Consider the following 19,609-nt stretch of genomic DNA (forward strand, 5'->3'; position numbering starts at 1 on the left):
GCATCGGGGCTTGGAGAAAGGTAGGTCTGAAGGTAGTTCGTTCTCAAGAGGTGGGGGGGGGGGGGGGTACCAGGTGTGACAACGGCCCATGTTATTTTAGTGATGCCCAGAGGAGAACTCCTGCTCCCCTGGCTCCACAAAAATAAATAATTACTTACCTTGGGCTCCTCTTTGACAGGATCACCAGACGATACTGAATGGAGTGTGCAGTGTGCACGTTCCACCCAGTTAGGGGAGATTTTAACTTTCCAGGCCAGCCCCAAGTGCAAAGGGGCTGCTCCGTTCCGAGGTCAGGGCCTCATTTAATTAGAACCAGCTCGCTGCCCGTTCCAAACGGGCATCCCAATGCAGATTCAGGCCGGCATGACATCGGGCGGCCCGGAGTCCTGGCAGGGGTTCGTGATCATGTGGGGGGTGGTGGGTGGAGGGTGTTTGTGATGTGGCTGGTGGAAGCCTGGGGCAGCAGCGGCCCAGATTATTTTTGTGGGGCCCAGGTCCTCTTCGACTGTACTGCCAATAAAACTGGTCAATTAATCCAGCACCTTTGATTCTATGGGGGTAATTTTCACCTTCATCATTTGGGCAGTGAACTGGTGGAGCAGATTGCCTGCCCATTATAGAACCCTGATTGAACGGTTGAGCTGCTCGACCGTTAACTGCCCAAGATTTTGAAGGTGAAAATGACCCCTCTGGGTCTTCATCTATTACAATATTTCTAGTCAGTCATACCAATTAACTTTTTCACATATAATTCCTTTAGTCCGTGTAATGAAATTGGGGAGTGAAACAAACAGTGGGAGTACAAAATAAATGGGAACAGTCTACAGGAAACAATATAGGAGAGGCATTTTGGGGTTTTAGAGGTAAACATAATTAAAACATCAGCAAATGTGCAGTGGAAGTAAAAAAGGCAAACAGAATCTCCAGTTCTGACGAAAAGTCATTGACCTGAAACGTTAACTCTGTTTCTGTCTCCACAGATGCTGCCTGACTTGCTGAGTATTTCCAGCATTTTCTGTTTTTATTTCAGATCTCCAACATCTGCAGTATTTTGCTTCTGAAACAGAATCTTGGGATGTATAGTTCGAGGAATAGAGCACAAGCCTCCAGGAAGTAATAACTAGTTTGCACAAAGCCTCCACCCTGAGTATTGCACACTGTTCTGGACACCCTACCACAATGGAGGTATCCTGGCTTTCGAGAGATTAGAAAGTCGATAAATAGGATTGGACATCTGTGCACGAGGAAAGACAAGGGACATTAGGGAGGTTTGCTTTGGGAAAATGGAGGCTTGTAGATGACATTATCCAAGAGCAATGTTCACTATTAATACAATCTATGGTACAAGGGGTGATGAATTTGAGGTTAGATGAGAAAGAGTGAATACATAGGTGAGATATGATTTCTTTATGAAGAGCTGATGAAATTGTGGAATAGTCTACCCAGGGAGGTAATGCAAGTGGAAGATATTCTCAATTTCAAGAGGGTGATGGATACGTTTATGGGGAACTCTGTTACCTTTGGAATTGGCCCGATGGTTGGAAATAGTCTTTTTTGGTCATGTATGGAACATATGGGGAGGGGAGTTAGTTAAGTATGTCTAGTGATGCATCGTGGGTAACTTGCTTGATTGCCTTAGGGAGTTGGGGACAAATTTCCCAGAGCTTTTCCTGAAATTGACCATAGTTTTTTTTATATTTGCCTCTTTATGCACATAGTTAAAGTGTATTAGGGAGGTTGCACCGTTTAACTGATAGGATGAGCACTGATGGGCCTTTTGCACCCTTTTTGTATGTTTGTAAATCACTGTTCCCAAGTGTGATCAGACTGTGAGGTCTCTACTGCATTAGAAATCTCCTGTCAGGAAGCTTTGAAATTATATATGTATAGAACTGAGTTTCCATCTTTTCAGTATCTCAACAGCACAGTATACTAATTAGGCACACAGAACCTAAATTTGTCTGCCTCATTCTGTCACGCACATGCTTTTGCATTTTCCAAAGCAATTACCCTGACTAAATGAACCATAGGCTCCTCAAGTCACACCATATCAGAGGTGATTAGATGTATTTCCTTATAAATTGAGGTAGAAAACTCTGGAGCATGATCCCAGGGTTTTCATGTCCCATGGTAGCATTAGAAAGATCACCTTCATGTTTGACAATGGGAGTACCATGTTACAAAATTCATACAGAATCAATAAGTTATTGGTATTAAGACGCAGTAAACCAGAACTGCAATAACATTGAACAAAAAAACACATTCTGCAACATGTGCAATTAAACCACTGTCTCATGTCAGGTTTTTCTGTTTTACCACCTTTCCATAAATTCTGCCTTTAGAATCAGTATAGGTTTCCACAAACATTGGTGCCTAAATTTGTTAGTGCCCCAAACTGGCCGAGATACCAGCAGCGTGCAGCCAGGATCAAGCTAATATCATCCTTGGGCCTTATTATCATCATCAGGCAAGTTGCGGGTACCAATCAGGCTCCCCGACACAGCTCGCATGTCAGGGCCTAACAAATTTCGGGCAGTGCTGGGCAACCTCTGGGAAAAATTAAACCATGTTTTAAAAGATAGGCAAGTAAAAACTTTCAAATTTTTAACAAGAAACTTACAGAGATAGTACTGAAAGTCTCAATTTTTTTTACTTTCTCTGAGTGTTTCCTAGAGAATCTCTTTAACTGCAAGTTGTGTGCTCACCTGTCATAGCCATGTTTTGTTGCTACAAGCCTGTTTCACCTACCCCCTTTCAGCCAATCTTTGAGTGACCTTAGCAGGAGTCGTGGAGAAATTCATGGAAATTTATGACTTAGATGAGGGGACCGAGTGTAATGTATCCAAGTTTGCTGATGATACAAAGCTAAGTGGGAAAGTAAGCTGTGAGGAGGACACAAAGAGGCTGCAAAGGGATATAGACAGGTTAAGTGAGTGGGCAAGAAAGTGGCAGATGGAGTATAATGTGGGGAAATGTGAAATTATTCACTTTGGTAGGAAGAATAGAAAAGCAGAATATTTTTTAAAAGGTGAGAGACTAAGAAATGTTGGTATTCAGAGGGATTTGGGTGTCCTTGTACATGAATCACTGAAAGTTAACATGCAGGTACAGCAAGCAATTAGGAAGGCAAATGGTATGCTAGCCTTTATTGCAAGGGGGTTGGAATATAAAAATAAGGAGGTCTTGCTGCAATTATATAGGGCTCTGGTGAGACCACACCTGGAATACTGTGTACAATTTTGGTCTCCTTAACTAGGGAAGGATATACTTGGTACAAAGGTTCACTGGATTGATTCCTGGGATGAGAGGGTTGTCCTATGAGGAGACATTGAGTAGAATGGGCTTATATTCTCTTGAGTTTCGACGAATGAGAGGTGATCTCATTGAAACGTATAAAATTCTTAGAGGGCTTGACAGGGTAGATGCTGAGAGACTGTTTCCCCTGGCTGGAAAGTCTAGAACTAGGGGTCATAGTCTCAAGATAAGGGGTCGGCCATTTAGGACCGAGATGAGGAAAACTTTCTTCACTTGGAGGGTTGTGAATCTTTGGAATTCTCTACCCCAGAGGGCTGTGGATGCTCAGTCATTGAGTAGATTCAAGACCGAGAGCAATAGATTTTTAGACACTATGGGAATCAAGGGATATAGGGATAAGGTGGGAAAATGGAGTTGAGGTAGAAGATGAGCCATGATCTTATTGAATGGCGGAGCAGGCTCAGGGGCCATATGGCCTACTCCTGCTCCTATTTCTTATGTTATAATGTTCTTACATTGTCCATCATACCTTTTCCATAAAAGGAGGTCAAGTGGAAGTGAACGGGCTTCATGGGAAGAAATGAGGAAGGGCAGAAAGCAGAAGAAAAATTATCTTTTGCACTTCCAAAGTACAAGCTTACAGTTACACAACTTATGTCTTTTCTTTCCCAAAGGAATCTGTCAAAATGAAACAAAACTGAACGGTTTGTTCGCCAGCTTTAGGACTGTATGATCACCTTTTTACAAGATGGAAGACTTCAAGGGGAAATCAGTTTTCACCTTTCAAAAATTCTACACCAGAGTCATCCCTCATCATTACAAAGATAAGCAAAAAGCTTCAGCGATTCTTCTCTAAGTGAATATTGGTGGGATTGGAGCAGTCTGATTTGGCGAAGACATTGGGAAAAGAGAACTGTACAATGGGGCATTATTATTATCATCTCTTATTCTTGGGATTTACTCTTCTTCAATCTTGCAGTGTCTCGGGATATGGTCCAAACCAAAGGGCACAGAAAAAGGGAGACATTATACTGGGAGGTCTTTTCCCAATACATTTCGGAGTAGTTGCAAAGGATCAAGACTTAAAATCTAGACCAGAGGCAACTAAATGTATTCGGTAGGTCCTTAAGTACAACAAACTTTTCAAACAAAATTGTGTTGTATGCATTTTTAAAAAGTATGTATGTCCACCTTCAGACTTAAATTTATCCTATTGCTTTTGAAAGGTGGCCCGATAAGGTTATAGACTTTCTCATAACAACCATCAACAACATTCCATTCAATTGATATAAGGGGAAAATATGAAAAATGTCAGTATTGCGTCCTGTCAATTTGAGCCACTCAGCTTCCAAAGCTGCATTTCAGAAATAACCTTTATTAGTTTTGCACAGCTGAGCCAAAGTGAAAATCTGAATTGTATCATTGAGTTAGACCACAATTTCCTGAGATATTGGTATAACTGAGTATTCACTGAATATATACCATTGAATCACACTATGATTTACTGAGCAACTTTTACTGTGATTTTATTGAATCATACTAGTTTATTGAAGAAGAATTGTGATTATACAGTGGCTTAATGATATGGAACTGAGTTTCACTGAATCTTACTGTGATTTACTGAAGTATTGCGATATATATATCATTGTCACATTACGATTTGCTGAAATATTGGGCCAGAACTTGCTCTGACCGGCGTGGCAAAGCTGTCTGCACATCCTGTGGATAAAGACTACGAAAGTGCTTACCTCATGGTCTCCGATGTCCGCTTGCTTCATTTTAAATTTTTTCTCAGTTCAGATCTGTGATTTCAGTGCACCTTCCTTCCTAGTGATAGACTCTGTGGGAACGGAAGCCACGCCCACAGAATCTGTTGCGAAGAGAAGTCACGCCCACAAGCAGGCAAGTAAAACTCATTCAATTAAAGTGAACTTGTCTACATTAGTGTAAATAAAAATTTAACACTCCTTTTATTATAAAAAGCCAAGCAAATGATTTAATTTAATGAAACTTACAGAAGTTAAAAGTTAGAATTTTTTTTTTTAATTTAATTTTTAATATTTTTTTTAATGATCCAAAAATACTAAAAAGAGTAATTTGACATTCCACATTTTTAAAATTTAATTTTTTGTTGTTTCGCAGTCATTAACTGTCACCACACTTTTAAAAAGTCGTGTAAGGCTGGTATTTTCCAGCGTACCTTTTGGTGGCGTAAGTATCTTTGTTCCAGTTGGGCTGATGGATAAATTTACGAATGTTTCATGATTTTATTGATTGTAACGTAGGTGGCCCTTTAATTCGTAACTGTCAAGCCGACGGCGAACCAATGGGAGCAAGTTCGCGATTTCAGGGTTTTACTGTGCATGTGCGCATTCGCAAACTTGCACAATCGATTTGCAGGCGGCTGGAGAGGACGCCATTACAGAACGGCGTCCTCAGGTGAGTAATTTCTGGCCCATCGTGACTCACAGTGAGACAGTAATTGAAGTGTGACTGAGATCTCATTCAGTTATGTAGTGACTTAATGAGATTTAAGTAAGATCTCACTGAGGCCTAATGGGCCAAAAATCATACAGAGCATTGAGGCATCGCTCCTGCAAATTCAATTAATGAAATTACTTACTGCGGGCTCTGTGGCATCGAATTGCTTGAATTTGAACTTTTAAAAAATTGTGCGCTATCAACCCAGCCTCTGAGCAGCGTGATATGGACTAAATATATATCGATATATATATCGCAATACTTCAGTAAATCACAGTAAGATTCAGTGAAACTCAGTTCCATATCACGGCTGGAAAAGTGTGTGAGGAGAAGACACGCCCACAAAATCTGTCAGGAAGAGAAGTCACGCCCACAGATTCAGGCTGCATTGCTCAAGCAGGCAAGCAGACTTCATTCATTTAAAGTTAGTATTCTGGATGTCATTGTAAATAAAAATGTTAATTAATAATTGAATTAAATTAAAGTGACAGAAGATAAAAGTAAAAAAATTAATTTTTTAATTTAATTTTTTTTTAATGACTAAAAAGTATTAAAATAAGGAGACTCCACATTTTTAAAAGTTAATTTTTAGTTGTTTGGCAGTCATTAAGATTTACCACGCTATTAAAACTTTGTTTAGTCCTGGTATTTTTAAGCATACCTGTTTGGTGGTGATATTAGTTACTTTTCAGCTGGGCAGATAAGCAAGTTGGCGCTTTTTCAATGATTTCTCTGATTGCAGCGTGTGATGGCCCTTTAATGTGAAGCTGTCATATCACTGGCAAACCACTAGGAGCAAGTTCCCGATTTCCACGTTTCACTTTGCATGTGCAAACACCGGACCTTACTCCTTCAATTCGCCACTAACAACGGAGAGCGCTGTTGAGCTCCTCCGTTATTTTGGGAGCGATTTCTGGCCCATTGTGATTTATGAAGGAAGAGTTTGGATCTCGCTTAGCACTAAAATGATTTACTAAGATTTATCTGAGATCTATGACTTGACATTCATTGTTATCTTCTCAGCTATAATATATCATCATTATATACTTACATTGTGATTTTACTGAAATCTCACTGGTACCCACAGTAATTTCTGAGATAGAACATTGATCTCACTAAGGTGTAGAATGATGAACTGAAGCCTCATCTGGATCTTAATTAATTACTGCAAGACTCAGTGGGATGTAAGTGAGGTCTCTCAGTAATGTTGGGATTTACTGAGATGTAGCTAAGTTACACTCTGCTTTACAAATATGTATCTGAAATCCCACTTGGTCACACTTATTTATTGAAACATAAATCAACTTTCAGTGGAACCGTTAATGCCTATATTATTGAACTTCTTTGTGATTTACTAACACATACTGTATCTTAGATTTTACTGAATACACAGTGATCTACTTATCTGGTTGAACCTTCCAATGATTTACAGAAGTATGAATTGATATCTTACTGAGTTACATTGTGCTTACTGAGACATAACACTTCTTACTGTCATATTGTGATTTGATGATACTTATTTGATATATGGCTTTGTTATGACATATAACCAATTACTGAAAGCCATTGTAACTTGCTGAGGTGTTGCATTACTGTGAACCATTCTTAGATGCAAAAGAGATCTCACTGAGTATTGTTCTTTACTAAGAGATTTCACAATGCCACCCTGTTTTGCCTCATATGTTTTTATCAACGTATCTCTGAGTTTTATTGTAATTTAGTTTGATTCACTTATGCTACAGTGAATAATCAGCTTTATTTCAGACCTCACTGAGTCACAGTCCTGTTTTTTGAGGCATTATTCAAACGTCCTTGACTAACATTGGACCCAAAACTCAGTGGGAAACATCTCGACGATGGAAGAGTGACGGAATGCAACCCCTGTCACCCATTTAGTTGGCCATAGACCCTATCCTAAATTGCGGGGACAGGGCCATTTGACATGGTTGGGGCAGGCTGCTAAGGGAACATCAGCACTTGATCTTGTAAGAAGGAGTGGCACACAGCCATCCCATCTGAGGTGCCCTCTTGGATTGATTACCTTAGTCTAGGTAAGGTTTGGGGCCTTACAAAAGTGCCCTTGATCCAGGCTGGAATTTAAGGACCATTTTTTTTAATGAAATAACGGAAACAATTAGTGAGCTTAACTAATGTTTACTGAGCTAGAACTGAGATCAGATTGAGTCTTACTATTTTTAAGATCTCATTGAAATATGCAGTGATTTACAGAGATGTGAATTAAGATCACTCTAGTCCACATTATGAATTATTGTGTCAGCTTGGCTCAGTAGTAGCATTCTTGAGTCAGAAGGTCATGGGTTCAAGCCTGCACTGTTCATTGGTTGCACACGTTAGCAAGAGGCCTGATATTGTGAGTCACTAGTGCTATTTAAAGGTAGCCTGCACCTCTTAAAGGGGAGGTGCATTGAGGCTGCTGGAAGTGGTGTCAAGAAGTGAATTGATTTTGAAGAATTTTGTTAAGATGGCTCAACCTGCGAGAGAGCATGCGACAAGACTTTCTGACAATGCACTGGAGGCTTTGGTGCAAGAGGTGGAGAGAAGGAGAGACAGTCTGTATCCGCAAGAGGGCAGGAGGTCCTCGAGACAAATGCTCAGGAGGCAGCGGGAGGAAGTAGCGGTGGAGGTCAATGCCAGGAAAATAGCTTCAAGAACATGGACGCAGTGCAGGAAGAAGTTTAATGATCTGACACGAGTTGTCAAGGTGAGTGAGTTCAATCTTCAAATGGCACATCCTACCAACTGCACCACTAGCCTTATCCACTGCTCAAATCACTACACCCCCCCATCACCCAGCTACCAACAATTTCTATCAATCAGCACTCTACCCTTCAATTCATATGGTTTTCCTCACCCTCACACACTTAGCACTGTTGCAAGCCTCACACCCTCAACTTACAGCTCACACACACTGGCAGCTATTCACCATGACAGCCACATCACCCAAACATATTGCAGGACACTTACTGATACAGTGCCCTCTTTCTTGCAGGAGAAGGTGGCACATAACAGGAGGCTGCAGCAAAAGATTGGAGGAGGACAATGCGTGCCTGCATGTTTTAATCCCTACGGAGGAGATAGTGATGGCCATCATGGGAAGGGGCATCATTGAGGCCGTAGTCACTGACGGCGCTGGAGGAATTGATGATGAGGGTCCCTGCAAACCTAATTTTCCTTCTGTTTTCCCATTTCTCCCTCATCCCATATTTTTTTCTGACTCACAAGCTGCAGATGGTGTATCCATGCACTTCTTACTTTCTCCTCTCCCCTCACCACAACCCAACCCTCGTCCCTTTTTCATTTCAGATACCCAAGAATTGGAACCTTCCCAGTCAGAGGAGGAAGAGGAAGATGACACTGATGACGCAGTGACAGCATCACTCGATCTTACACTTGCAACCACCAGCTCAGAGACTGACTGCGCGTACTTTAGAGGGTAGGATAGAGGAGGGATCTGCACGTGGTGAGACACCGTGGACAGGATCCAGGGCGGGGGGAAAGGATACTGTAGGTGCCAGCTTGCCAGAGGGCGAGGTTGCACACTAGTTCTGCTGCAGAGGATTCAGATGAGGACTTCGATGGGCCAGGCTACAGAAGAAGGTTGATGGACGTACACCAGCAAATGTTTGGTGCACTGGAAAGCCTGCCAGAAAGCTTGCACACAAAGTCAAGAAGCATGGAGGAGTCCAGCTCCAACTTGGCACAGTGCTTTGCGCAGAGCTTGGAGCCCATCCTTTCCCACATGGAACGGGTGGTCACCTCCATCAGCACACCTGTGGAACCCACCATGATGCAGCATCTGATGACCAATATCACAGCTTCCATTGCAGCACAAACAGCTTCCATCTAAGCTCTGACTGCTGCATTGGAATTTCAGACTGCTGCCATCGTTGCTCTGGGTATCACTGTTGAAAGTGGCTTCCAGGGTGTCACATCAGTCCAGCAATCTGTTCTTGAACAGATCACCAGCATTGCTGAGGCACCACCTCGGGAGAGTGGCAGTGGCTCCATGGAAGAGGAACCTGCTGTCCTCTCTCAGGCTGACAGCCTTCCTGCTCTCATCCCTGCCATTCCACCAGTGCTCTTGCTGTTGCCTATCAACCAGCCAGCCCAGACTGCTGCAGCCCTGGCCGAGATGGTGCAGTATGAAGCCGGGCCCCCCCCCCCGACCCCGGCCCAGAGCTGCTCGAGGTAATCCTCCAATGCCATCTGCACTCTCCTCAATTGAAGCTCCCCAGCATCCCTCCACCCATGCTCCAGCCACTGGGAATGCACCTCGTAGGAGCACTAGGAAAGGTAAAGCCACACGGAAGACAGGCACTAAGGGAATGCACAAGGGTGAATAGTTTAATTTTGTATGCGTTATTTAATGAGCAAATTGATAAGTTTGGCTTTCAATTTGCATTTGGTGGTGTTTTTTATTTCTGCGGTGAACTGAGGGAGGAATCAATATGTGTTATCAGAAAGAGGGCGAAGTGATGGTCAGTGAGAGAGGAAGGGTAAGGAGTGTGGGACTGTTGGTGAATGGGAAGATGTAGTTGAGGTTACTGGTATCGCTCATGAATAATCTGATCACGTAGAGCCCTGGCAGAAAGGGACTGTTTATGTTGTAGCCTCCCTTCCTCCTCCTCTTCCTCGTGCTCCTGCTCCTCAGCTTCTTGCCTGATAGGCGGTGGCAAGGGCTGCTCCCTCATAATGCCCAGGTTGTGCAGCATGCAGCAAACTTCCACAAATCTCGATACCTGCTCAGCTGAATACTGCAGGACTCCTCCAGAGCGGTCCAGGTAGCGGAAGCGTTGCTTGAGGACGCCTATGTGTTACGTGTGCATGGGTTCCTGACTGGAGTCATGAACCATGTCATGAGAGGATCACACTTGTTGCACAGTAGCCAGCCTTTGACCTGCCATGCTGGTTCAAATATAGAACGCAGAATGAAAGAAACATGACTGCTGCCAGGATAGTCGGCATTGACCTGCATGATGCGCTGCCTGTGATCGCACACCAGCTGCACATTGAGGGAGTGGAATCCCTTTCTGTTGATGAATATGGCCGAGTTCAGATGAGGAGCACGCAAGGCAATGTGCGTGCAATCAATGGCACCCTGCACCATGGGGAAGCCTGCAATGTGAGTAAAACCTCGTGCTTGCTCCTCCTTCTTGACTCAATGACCTCCCTTATAATGCAGTACAATGTAAATTGTGAGATATTGCTTATATCTCCAGTAGCACCCTGAAAGGAGCCAGAGCCATAAAAATTAAGAGCCATGGTCACCTTGACAGCCACAGGCATTGCTGTCCTTGCCCTGCTTTGAGGTTGCAGCAGTTGACAAATTTCAGTCATGACCCCTTTTGTGAACCGGAGACGTCTCATTCGCTGGTTGTCACTGGAGTTGAGGTAAGAGAATTGCTCCCTGCAGACCCTCCGCGGATATGGCCCCCTGCTGAGCGCCCTGCTCCTCCTCCTCCCTCTTCCACCAGCTTGTCCTGCTCTGCGTGGCCTCTCTTCATCTGCATATATATATATATTATCCAATTCACTGTAATATCTGAGCTGCCTCCTCCAATTTAATTGCCCCTCTTGTTTGGCCCCATCAGCAAATTTCACCACTTTGCATTGAGCCTCTGAGTCCAGGTCATTTGTATAAATTAGAAACAGTAGTGGTCCAAACACTGACCCCTGGGGCAACCCATTCAGTCCTTCTCCCCACCCTGTCATAAATCCTGTAACACAATGTTTTCTACCCTTTAGTCTGTTTCTTTTCCATTCCCAGGGTTTACCATGGGTCCCCACAGCTCTGAGTTTGAATAATAGCCTTTCATGTGAGACTTTGTTAAGTGCCTTTTGGAGTTTTAGGACTTTCCACAATCCACTTGGGATGTTACTTCCTCAAAAAAGTCGAGGAGGGTGGTCAGGCAGGACGATCACCCTCTAAATCTATGTTAGCTACTGTTTACCAAGTTATTACTGTACAGATACTTCTCAGTGTTTACTCCTGATAATTGATTCCACTATCCTACATGGAATTGAAATTAGACTATTGTGTCTGTAGTTGCTTGTGTCTATTTATCTCCCTTTTTGAATATGGCACCACATTGGTCCATTTCCAGTCTTCTGGTACCTCCCTCATAATGGTTGTCAGTGTCTCACAGAACTTCTCTCTAGTCTCGTTCTGGAGTAAATGTTATTTATCTCTGGGGGTTTGTATGTTGAAAGCCCTTTTAGCCTGTCCAGAACTTCCATCTCGTTTGTATTGAAAGATTTAAAGCCGAAGTCATTAACAATTCTGGTGGGGAATGTTGTTCTGCAAGTGATACTCAGAGAAAAGGAGGGGGAGTGGACTGTTTGCAGTTAATTCCTTTTGGTGGAGGTGGGGGTTGTTTGCAGCAACTGTAGCCACCTGTTCAGAAACGTGGGGCTGGAGTGGATGGAAGAAAGAGAATATTTTTGTTAATGAACACAAGGAATGGAAATGTTTCCTGTGGCAATCAAAATAATTCAGATGACATTAAACATTTTTTTTATTATAAAATGTTCCCAGTTCCAAGGAGCAGTATTCATTCTTAATGTTAATTTAGTGTAAAATGGCAGCCTCTATTGGGCAGTGTGTATATTAATGCACTTTGTATTAATTAGAAAATAAACTTATATATGTTAATTGTTAGCAGTGGCTCAGTGATATCACTGTTGCCTCTGAGTGAGAAGGTTGTGGGTTCAAGTCCACCTGAGAGGGCAAACGGGGCCTCGGTTTCACGTCTCATCTGAAAAATTGCACCTCCAGAGACTTGAACACAAAATCTAGGCTGACACTCTAGTGCAGTACTGAGGGAGTGCTGAACTGTCGAAGGTGCAGTCTTTCAGATGAGACATGAAACCGAGGCCCCAGCTGCCCTCTCAGGTCGATGTAAAAGATCCCATGGCACTATTTCGCAGAAGAGCAGGGGTGTCCTGACCAACATTTATCCTTCAACCAACATCACAAAAAAAACAGATTATCTGGTCATTATCACATTGCTGCTTGTGGGACCTTGCTGCGTGCAAATTGTCTGCCATGTTTCCTACATTACAACAGTGACTACACTTGAAAAGTATTTCATTGGCTGTAAAGCGCTTTGGGACGTCCTGAGGTCGTGAAAGGCATTATATAAATGCAAGTCTTTCTTTTTCTTTCCTTTTAAAATCGCAATACTAGTTATTAAGCCATAAACAATTCTAAATGAAAGCAATACGGATGCATTTTTTTTGCAATGGTGTAGTACGCACTGATGTGAGTGAGGCACCTTTCCTTGTATCCATCTCAGTTACACACTGATCGACAGAGGCTGACACAGTGGTGAGACTCGCTGGCTGAAAAAGTGGATGAGGATGTAAATTAACAAGTTTACATTTTTGTTAACAGGTACAATTTTAGAGGATTCCGATGGTTGCAGGCAATGATATTTGCGATCGAGGAGATCAACAACAGCATGAGATTTCTGCCGAATATCACCCTCGGATACAGGATATTTGATACATGCAACACAGTGTCTAAAGCTCTAGAAGCAACACTGAGCTTTGTAGCCCAGAACAAAATAGACTCACTGAACTTGGATGAGTTCTGTAACTGCTCTGATCACATCCCATCAACCATAGCAGTTGTGGGAGCAACGGGATCAGGAATTTCAACTGCTGTAGCCAACCTGCTGGGTTTGTTTTACATTCCACAGGTCAGTACACTTAGTGACAATGAGCAAGAATGTAAGTATGTATGCATTGTTGAACACAAATGCTTCTGTATATCTGTGTGTAACAGTGTATGTGTGTGTGTGTGAAGGAGACTGCATGTGGTTGCACACAAGTATCCATCTCCCTGTGAATAGCATGTTTTATCAACTTGGAACTTTATAGTCAAATTTAGGTTCATTCGTGCACCCAATCCTTCCTGTTCAACGTGTAAAAATATAACATATTACAGGAATTTTTACATTAATATCAGCAGCCTGACACTGTGATTTTATTAGTTGCAGCAGTGACAGTGATAATTAAGCTTTTATCTCATCTATTCTGTTTTTAGAAAGAAAGTAGATGATGCACCTAAGTTCCTTTCTCCTTATGGAGTAGCATGGTTGTGGAATAAATAATTAGGGAAGGCCTTTGAAGCAAAATTAGAAATGGATTTGTCGGGCTGAATGATCTTATTTCATGCCTGACTTTTCCTATGTTTTTGTAATTATAGACATGGTGGGAGTAGCTGGATGCAGCTGTTCAGTGCTTTCCTTTAGTAGGAAATGTAGATTTTCTACCCGCATAGGCTTAAATGAAATGAAATTTAAAATGTTTATTTAAATTCCAACTTCCTGATAATTAAGAGCTGCTCCCTCCTTACCTGGAGGCCTTGTTTCCACAAGATACTCTCTTTAGCGAATCATATGAAACAGACAAGTAAGCCTAAATAAACAGAGGGTCATTTTAACTGTGAGCAATGGTGTAAAATGGGCGATATTGAATTAGCCGTCCATTATACACTCCGTCCGATTTTTTAAAATTCATTCATGAGATGTGGGCGTCGCTGGCAAGGTCAGAATTTAATACTCATCCCTAATTGCCCTTGAGAAGGTGGTGGTGAGCCGCCTTCTTGAACCGCTGCAATCCGTGTGGTGAAGGTTCTCCCACAGTGCTGTTAGGTAGGGAGTTCCAGGATTTTGACCCAGTGGCGATGAAGGAACAGCGATAAATTTCTAATTCAGGATGGTGTGTGACTTGGAGGGGAACGTGCAGGTGGTGTTGTTCCCATGCGCCTGCTGCCCTTGTATTTCTAGGTGGTAGAGGTCACATGTTTGGGAGATGTTGTCGAAGAAGCCTTGGCGAGTTGCTGCAATGCATCCTGTGGATAGTACACACTGCAGCCACAGTGCGCCGGTGGTGAAGGGAGTGAATGTATAAGGTGATGGATGGGGTACCAATCAAGCGGGCTGCTTTGTCCTGGATGGTGTCGAGCGTCTTGAGTGTTGTTGGAGCTGCACTCATTCAGGCAAGTGGAGAGTATTCCATCACATTCCTGACTTGTGCCTTGTAGATGGTGGAAAGGCTTTGGGGAGTCAGGAAGTGAGTCACTCGCTACAGAATACGCAGCCTCTGACATGCTCTTGCAGTCACAGTATTTATATGGCTGGTCCAGTTAAGTTTCTGGTCAATGGTGACCCCCAGATGTTGATGGTGGGGGATTCGGCGATGGTAATGCCGTTGACTATCAAACGGAGGTGGTTAGACTCTCTCTTGTTGGAGATGGTCATTGCCTGGCACTTGTCTGGCGCAAATGTTACTTGCCACTTATCAGCCCAAGCCTGGATGTTGTCCTGGTCTTGCTGCATGCGGGCACAGACTGCTTCATTATTTGAGGGGTTGTGAATGGAACTGAACACTGTGCAATCATCAGCAAACTTACCCATTTCTGACCTTATGATGGAGGGAAGGTCATTGATGAAGCAGCTGAAGATGGTTGGGCCTAGGACACTGCCCTGAGGAACTCCTGCAGCAATGTCCTGGGGCTGAGATGATTAGCCTCCAACAACCACTACCATCTTCCTTTGTGCTAGGTATGACTCCAGCCACTGGAGAGTTTTCCCCCTGATTCCCATTGACTTCAATTTTACTAGGGCTCCTTGGTGTCACACTCAGTCAAATGCTGCCTTGATGTCAAGGGCAGTCACTCTCACCTCACCTCTGGAATTTAGCTCTTTTTTCCATGTTTGGACCAAGGCTGTAATGAGATCTGGAGCCGAGTGGTCCTGGTGGAACCCAAACTGAGCATCGGTGAACAGGTTATTGGTGGGTAAGTGCCGCTTGAAAGCACTGTCGAGGACACCTTCCATCACTTTGCTGATGATTGAGAGCAGACTGATGGGGCGGTAATTGGCTGGATTGGATTTGTCCTGCTTTTTGTGGACAGGACATACCTGGGCAATTTTCCACATTGTCGGGTAGATACCAGTGTTGTAACTGTACTGGAACAGTTTGGCTAGAGGCGCAGCTAGTTCTGGAGCACAAGTCTTCAGCACTACAGCCGGGATGTTGTCGGGGCCCATAGCCTTTGTTGTATCCAGTGCACTCAGCTGTTTCTTGATATCATGTGGAGTGAATCGAGTTGGCTGAAGACTGGCTTCTGTGATGGTGGGGATATCAGGAAGAGGCTGAGATGGATCATCCACTCGGCACTTCTGGCTAAAGATGGTTGAAAATGCTTCAGCCTTATTTTTTGCACTCATGTGCTGGACTCTGCCATCATTGAGGATGGGGATGTTCACAGAGCCTCCTCCTCCCGTTAGATGTTTAATTGTCCAACACCATTCACGACTGGATTTGGCAGAACTGCAGAGCTTTGATCTGATCCGTTGGTTGTGGAATTGCTTAGCTCTGTCTATAGCATCTTGCTTCCGCTGTTTAGCATGCATGTAACCTTGTGTTGTAGCTTCACCAGGTTGGTATCTCATTTTTAGGTACGCCTGGTGCTGCTCCTGGCATGCTCTTCTACACTCCTTGTTGAACCAGGGTTGATCCCCTGGCTTGTTGGTAATGGTAGAGTGAGGAATATGCCAGGCCATAAGGTTACAGGTGGTGCTGGAATACAATTCTGCTGCTGCTGATGGCCCACAGCACCTCATGGATGCCCAGTTTTGTGCTGCCAGATCTGTTCTGAATCTATCCCATTTAGCATGGTGGTAGTGCCACACAACACGTTGGATGGTGTCCTCAGTGTGAAGATGGGACTTCATCTCCACAAGGACTGTGCGGTGGTCACTCCTGCCAATCATGTCATGGACCGATGCATCTGCGACAGGCAGATTGGTGAGGACGAGGTCAAGTAGGTTTTTTTCCTCGTGTTGGTTCGCTCACCACCTGCCGCAGGCCCAGTCTGGCAGTCATATCCTTCAGGACTCGGCCAGCTTGGTCAGTATTGGAGCTACCGAGCCACTCTTGGTGATGGACATTGAAGTCCCCCACCCAGAGTACATTTTGTGCCCTTGCTACCCTCAGTGCTTCCTCCAAGTGGTACTCGACATGGAGGAGGACTGATTCATTAGCTGAGGGAGGACGGTAGGTGGTAATCAGCAGAATGTTTCCTTGCCCATGTTTGACCTGATGCCATGAGATTTCATGAGGTCCGGAGTCAATGTTGAGGACTCCCAGGGCCACTCCCTCCTGACTGTATATCACCGTATCACTATCTCTAGTGGGTCTTTCCTGCCAGTGGGACAGGACATACCCAGGGATGGTGATGGAAAAGTCTGGGACATTGGATGAAAGGTATGATTCTATGAGTATGGCTATGTCAGGCTGTTGCTTGACTAGTCTGTGGGTCAGCTCTTCCAATTTTGGCACAAGTCCCCAGATATTCGTGAGGAGGACTTTGCAGAGTTGACTGGGCTTAATTTGCCTTTGTCGTGTCTGGTGCCTAGTGGTCCGTCCGGTTTTATTCTTGTTATGATGTTTTGTAGCGAGATTGTACAACTGAGTGGCTTGCTGGGCCATTTCAGAGGGCGATTAAGAATCAACCACATTGCTGTGAGTCTAGAGTCACATATAGGCCAGACCGGGTAAGGACGGCAGATTTCCTTCCCTAAAGGACATTAATAAACCAGATGGCTTTTTACGACAATCCGGTAGTTTCATGGTCACCATTACTGATACTAGTTTTTTTTAATTCCAGATTTTATTTAATTAATTGAATTTAAAATGTCCAGCTGCCGCGGCGGGATTTGAACTCTTGACTCCAGATTATTAGTCCAGGCCTCTAGATTACTAGTCCATTAACATAACCACTATGCTACCGTTCCCAATTAATATCTAATACCAATATTAAAATTAATGGTTATAATAACATTCAGCTTGCTACACCATTAATTGAATTCAGTGACGTTAGAGGCACCGTAGCTGGAGGGTAAGTGTGAGATGATGGTTGCTTTAGTTGGAGGTCATTTAACATTGTAACTATGTTGATGATTGACTGCAGTAGTTCCATTTTTAACGCTGCACTAACTGTGCTGACCTCAGTAGTGAGGTAACTGCTGTTCGCTAGTCACGATGGCTTACACTTCTGGAAACAGTTTTTTTTTGTAAGCTGAAGCTTTGGCGACTCTTATCACCTTCCATAAAAAGGTAGTGATGAATCTGATACTGAGATATTGATTTATAAGATATTATTCTAACATTCAGTTTCTTGCAAGTACACTGAACCATTTGAAGCTGTTTAACCGATAGGTGAGAACAAGGTTATCTCACAGTGCGGACGGCATTCATGAATAAAACTTCACTTCTTTGGTTTACAGGATTTCCCTAATCTCTTGATTGTAACTCCATCTTGGACATCCATTCTCAATACAATGAATTAACAAAGTATCCTCCAAGAGTTACTATTTAACTATAAACTTTCAACTGAATGCATTTTTCTAATACAATGAAAAAGTAGCTAATCAAATTTCAGTGATCACCTAAAGCAAGCAGGCCACTTCAGAAAGGCAGGCAAGATGCAATTGAAAGAGCCAGAGCTCCATGAGTGTTTTCTTCAGGAAATATTAAACAGAAAGGTCATGTTCTGTTTTTAAACCATGAGATCTTTATTATCCACTGGGATGGGTATTTGAGGCTTTAATTTTCACCTGAAGAATGGTGTCTTCAATAGGATAGAGCTTTCCTCAAGCTGTACTGAAGTGGCAGTATTCAGACTGAGAAAAGTGATTTCAGAAAAACCACTTTACTACAAACTTTTTTCTTGATCTTGCCAGAAGCTACATTAAAGCTACTAGAAAAATTCTGACCCTTTACAGATGAAGCCCTGCTAAACTGATTACTTTTCTCGTCCCTATGACTTTGTTACAATGAATTATGACTGTCAGTGCCTCCTTCACTCAGTGCTGATCCAGGCTCCTATCCATCTGCTGCTGCTCCTCCATGGAAATTAATATAGCTACATGTTACAGGAGCAAATCAGGAATTACTGTTCACAGATTGCTATGGTATTCAATCCCCTAGAGAAGCAGCAGCAGCAAGAGGTAGGAACCAAGAGCAGCAGTGGGGGGAGGGGAGAACCAGGAGCGACAAAGGGAAGGCTGAGTAGAGGTCCAGCAAGAACGGAGTGGTAGCTTGAATTGAAGGGTGAGAAGAGTACCAGCTTCAACTGAGGGAAACAGAAGAGACAGCTTGCACAATGGGGAGATGGCGAGTGCTAGCTTAAATTGCTGGAGCATAGGGTGAAAAGCACTAGCTGGAACTGGGGGAGGTGGGGGGCGAGAAGACTATCAGCTTGAACTCTCAAATTGAAGTGGAGAACAGTGGAAACTTAAACTGATGAAGGGAGAAGAGTGCCAGCTTGAACTGGGGAAGTAAAAGAACACCAGCTTGACCTGGGTGGGAGTGGAACGTAAAGTACTGGGAGGGGGAGCAGTCCTAGCTAGAACCATGGGGCGGGGGAGGAGTTCTAGCCAGAACCATGGGGAGGGGGAGGAGTTCTAGCTAGAACCATGGGGTGGGGGAGGAGTTCTAGCCAGAGCCATGGGGAGGGGGAGGAGTTCTAGCTAGAACCATGGGGAGGGGGAGGAGTTCTAGCTAGAACCATGGGGAGGGGGAGGAGTTCTAGCCAGAGCCATGGGGAGGGGGAGGAGTTCTAGCTAGAACCATGGGGAGGGGGAGGAGTTCTAGCTAGAACCATGGGGAGGGGGAGGAGTTATAGCCAGAGCCATGGGGAGGGGGAGGAGTTCTAGCTGGAACCATGGGGCAGGGGAGGAGTTCTAGCCAGAACCATGGGGAGGGGGAGCAGTCCTAGCTAGAACCATGGGGCGGGGGAGGAGTTCTAGCTAGAACCATGGGGTGGGGGAGGAGTTCT

The 19,609-nt window shown here is 43.8% G+C and overlaps 1 protein-coding gene across 4 annotated transcripts in view; it reads left to right on the forward strand.

Moving 5' to 3' along the window:
* Positions 1 to 19,609, forward strand: part of casr (calcium-sensing receptor) — a 75,049-nt gene that overhangs the window by 28,797 nt on the left and 26,643 nt on the right. For 3 of the 4 annotated variants that reach the window (XM_067992998.1, XM_067992995.1, XM_067992997.1), the window contains exons 2-3: positions 3,930 to 4,372; positions 13,151 to 13,457. In XM_067992998.1, coding sequence (XP_067849099.1) covers positions 4,176 to 4,372; positions 13,151 to 13,457 — 504 coding nt within the window. In that variant the 5' untranslated portion in view covers positions 3,930 to 4,175. Of the gene's footprint in view, positions 1 to 3,823; positions 4,373 to 13,150; positions 13,458 to 19,609 lie in introns of those variants that run through there. The other variant, XM_067992996.1, reaches the window with a different exon arrangement.

This window comes from Heptranchias perlo, chromosome 11, assembly GCF_035084215.1.
Source record: "Heptranchias perlo isolate sHepPer1 chromosome 11, sHepPer1.hap1, whole genome shotgun sequence".
NCBI classification, from domain to species: Eukaryota; Metazoa; Chordata; class Chondrichthyes; order Hexanchiformes; family Hexanchidae; genus Heptranchias; species Heptranchias perlo.